This window comes from Myotis davidii, unplaced genomic scaffold (assembly GCF_000327345.1).
Source record: "Myotis davidii unplaced genomic scaffold, ASM32734v1 scaffold185, whole genome shotgun sequence".
NCBI lineage: Eukaryota > Metazoa > Chordata > Mammalia > Chiroptera > Vespertilionidae > Myotis > Myotis davidii.
The window spans coordinates 2,679,744-2,681,972 of NW_006297811.1; the positions used below are offsets into that span (position 1 = coordinate 2,679,744).

General features: G+C 34.8%; 1 protein-coding gene across 1 annotated transcript in view; it reads left to right on the forward strand.

Annotated features, from left to right (window-relative positions):
• LOC102753075 (cytochrome b5 reductase 4) overlaps positions 1 to 2,229 on the forward strand; it is a 75,356-nt gene that overhangs the window by 28,756 nt on the left and 44,371 nt on the right. The window contains exon 6 of the mRNA XM_015570288.1: positions 1,560 to 1,589. Coding sequence (XP_015425774.1) covers positions 1,560 to 1,589 — 30 coding nt within the window. The remainder of the gene's footprint in view (positions 1 to 1,559; positions 1,590 to 2,229) is intronic.

Below are 2,229 nucleotides of genomic sequence, written 5' to 3' on the forward strand. Positions count from 1 at the left end.
GATCATGAGTCAGAAAATTCTGACAGATTCATATCAATTCAGATCAAGCAAGAAGTGAATACATATTTTTCAGTAGAAACTAATTACTTGGACAATTTCTCAAAATCTGTGAGCCTCTTAGATAAAAACAAATTGTTTTACATGATAAATGAAATTCATCAAACTGCCAGCTGTGTGGTACACTGAAAATAGATTTACTTGTGATACTGCTGTTTGTTCTAAGATAAAACAAAGAATCCCAGCTGCAGTAGCAAAGACAGATAAAACTGATTGAATGAGAGTGACTAAGCAGGGGCATCAGCGGTCCCTTGAAAATTATAATGACTAGATTTTTATCTGGCATTTTATAAAAACTCATTTTGAGGTATAGTACATCAGCGGTCCCTTGAAAATTATCACTAGATTTTTATTTGGCATTTTATAAAAACTCATTTTGAGGTATAGTCTAAATGGCTTTTAGGTCTTTTGTGTTTCAGTGAGTATTAACTCTAGCAATGTTATAGTAAGTGTGGTGCTAAGTTTCAGAAAAGATGGAGTCTAATCTTGGGTTTGCTGCTTAAGAGCTGTGGATTTCATTCAAGTTCTGGACCTCTGATTTTCAGTCATAAATAGAGGATTACATGATAATTTGCTATATGTTGTTAAGATTCCTTTCAGCTATGAAATTATTTTGGAAAATGGTGAAAATAAACAAAAAGGCTGGTCATCTGGCCCCCTTAGAAACATGATTATTTTATGACAGGTGTGTGAAATGGAGGTTATTATGGGATTCTCTGGTTCATTGAAAATCAGAACATAAAAAATGTGAAAGCTTTGATTTAAGTTTCTTTTTCTGTAAAACAAGGTATTATCACACTAACAAGTGATGTCTTTCAATTTACTGCTTGATATTTTGTGTTAGCTTGTCATTCAGTTATTTTTTTTTAAACCCTGGCAACTTGCTGTGGGTTTTATTTTGACCATATAGTAAAACTCTTGTGATCAAGCTATATAGATTGGTGCGTTGGCTGCCATCCTGAAAAACAATACCTGTTAAATTTTTTTTCTGGGTTGTAACACTAATAGTTGCATTTTATATGCATATGAAAGTCAACATATTTCAGCATTATGGCCATTTAAATTTGGAGTAACAGTGGCGATTTTAAGTACTGACCTAGATAAAAGAGAAACATAATAAAGTATCATCCTTTGGGTTGTTAATATGTACGTTTCACTTCTAGAATATAATCTAATAAACTCTTGTTAATTTTGACTAATTTAAAATATGATAACCTGGAAAAAACTTGGGTTTTTATATGCTTTCTTAAAAAGTTAATCAGGATATTAGAAAAAATATTCAAATAAGTAGATAAAAAGCCCAGTGAAATGCCTGGAGAGATGACCTGCCAATCTTCAGAGATGAAACTAGTTTGAAACATGAGCCCTTATTTCTCTCTCAGACCTTAGAAAAAAGCCCTTCAAGAAAGAAGGGCTGATATCTTTAAGTCAATAATACTAATTGATGTTCTCTTTGGCATTATAATATTCTTATCTGACTTTTTTTCTAAATCACTGTACAGACTATCATGAGGAAAAGAAAGTCTTAAATGGTAAGTCATACATTTATAGTGAAAAATGAATCATACTCATTTGATAATATATAATATTGCTTTACAGAATTACCCGGGGTGTTCAGATATATTTTTAGGCTAATGATGTCTTTACTTCCCAAACTTAAAGGATTGGCAGAACTCTATAGATCCCATATTCCAGCCATCACCTAATAGTAGTCCCCTCTATGACATCCCTGAACATGTGGTATCTGCCCTCAGCTTGAAGACTTGTAGTCATTAGGAAGCAAGACTGAACAAGTTACCTCCCTCAGCCATGTGAGGTCACCTCCAGTGTTTGCATACAGATGCTCATAGCCTGTTAACCCACTCTTCTCTAGCTGGGCTCAGCAGCAGTGCCTTCTTCAGCCATTCAGTATGACTTGGAATTATAACTGAACTATATTAATGTATGTGTAGTAATAGGGTTTTTTCTCTCTGCAAAAGAAAGTTTTAGAAAGTCAGCTAATAAGCTAAATTGCCAGATGAATTATCTGTATATAAAAAAAGCCTAAGTGACCGTCCAACCGTCCGACTGGTAGCTCCAGGGGGCAGATGCTCAATACAGGAGCTGCCAAGCTGTGGTGACTAGGCAGCTGTGGTTCTGGGGTTAGGTACCTAGAACCAGAGAGGAGGGAGC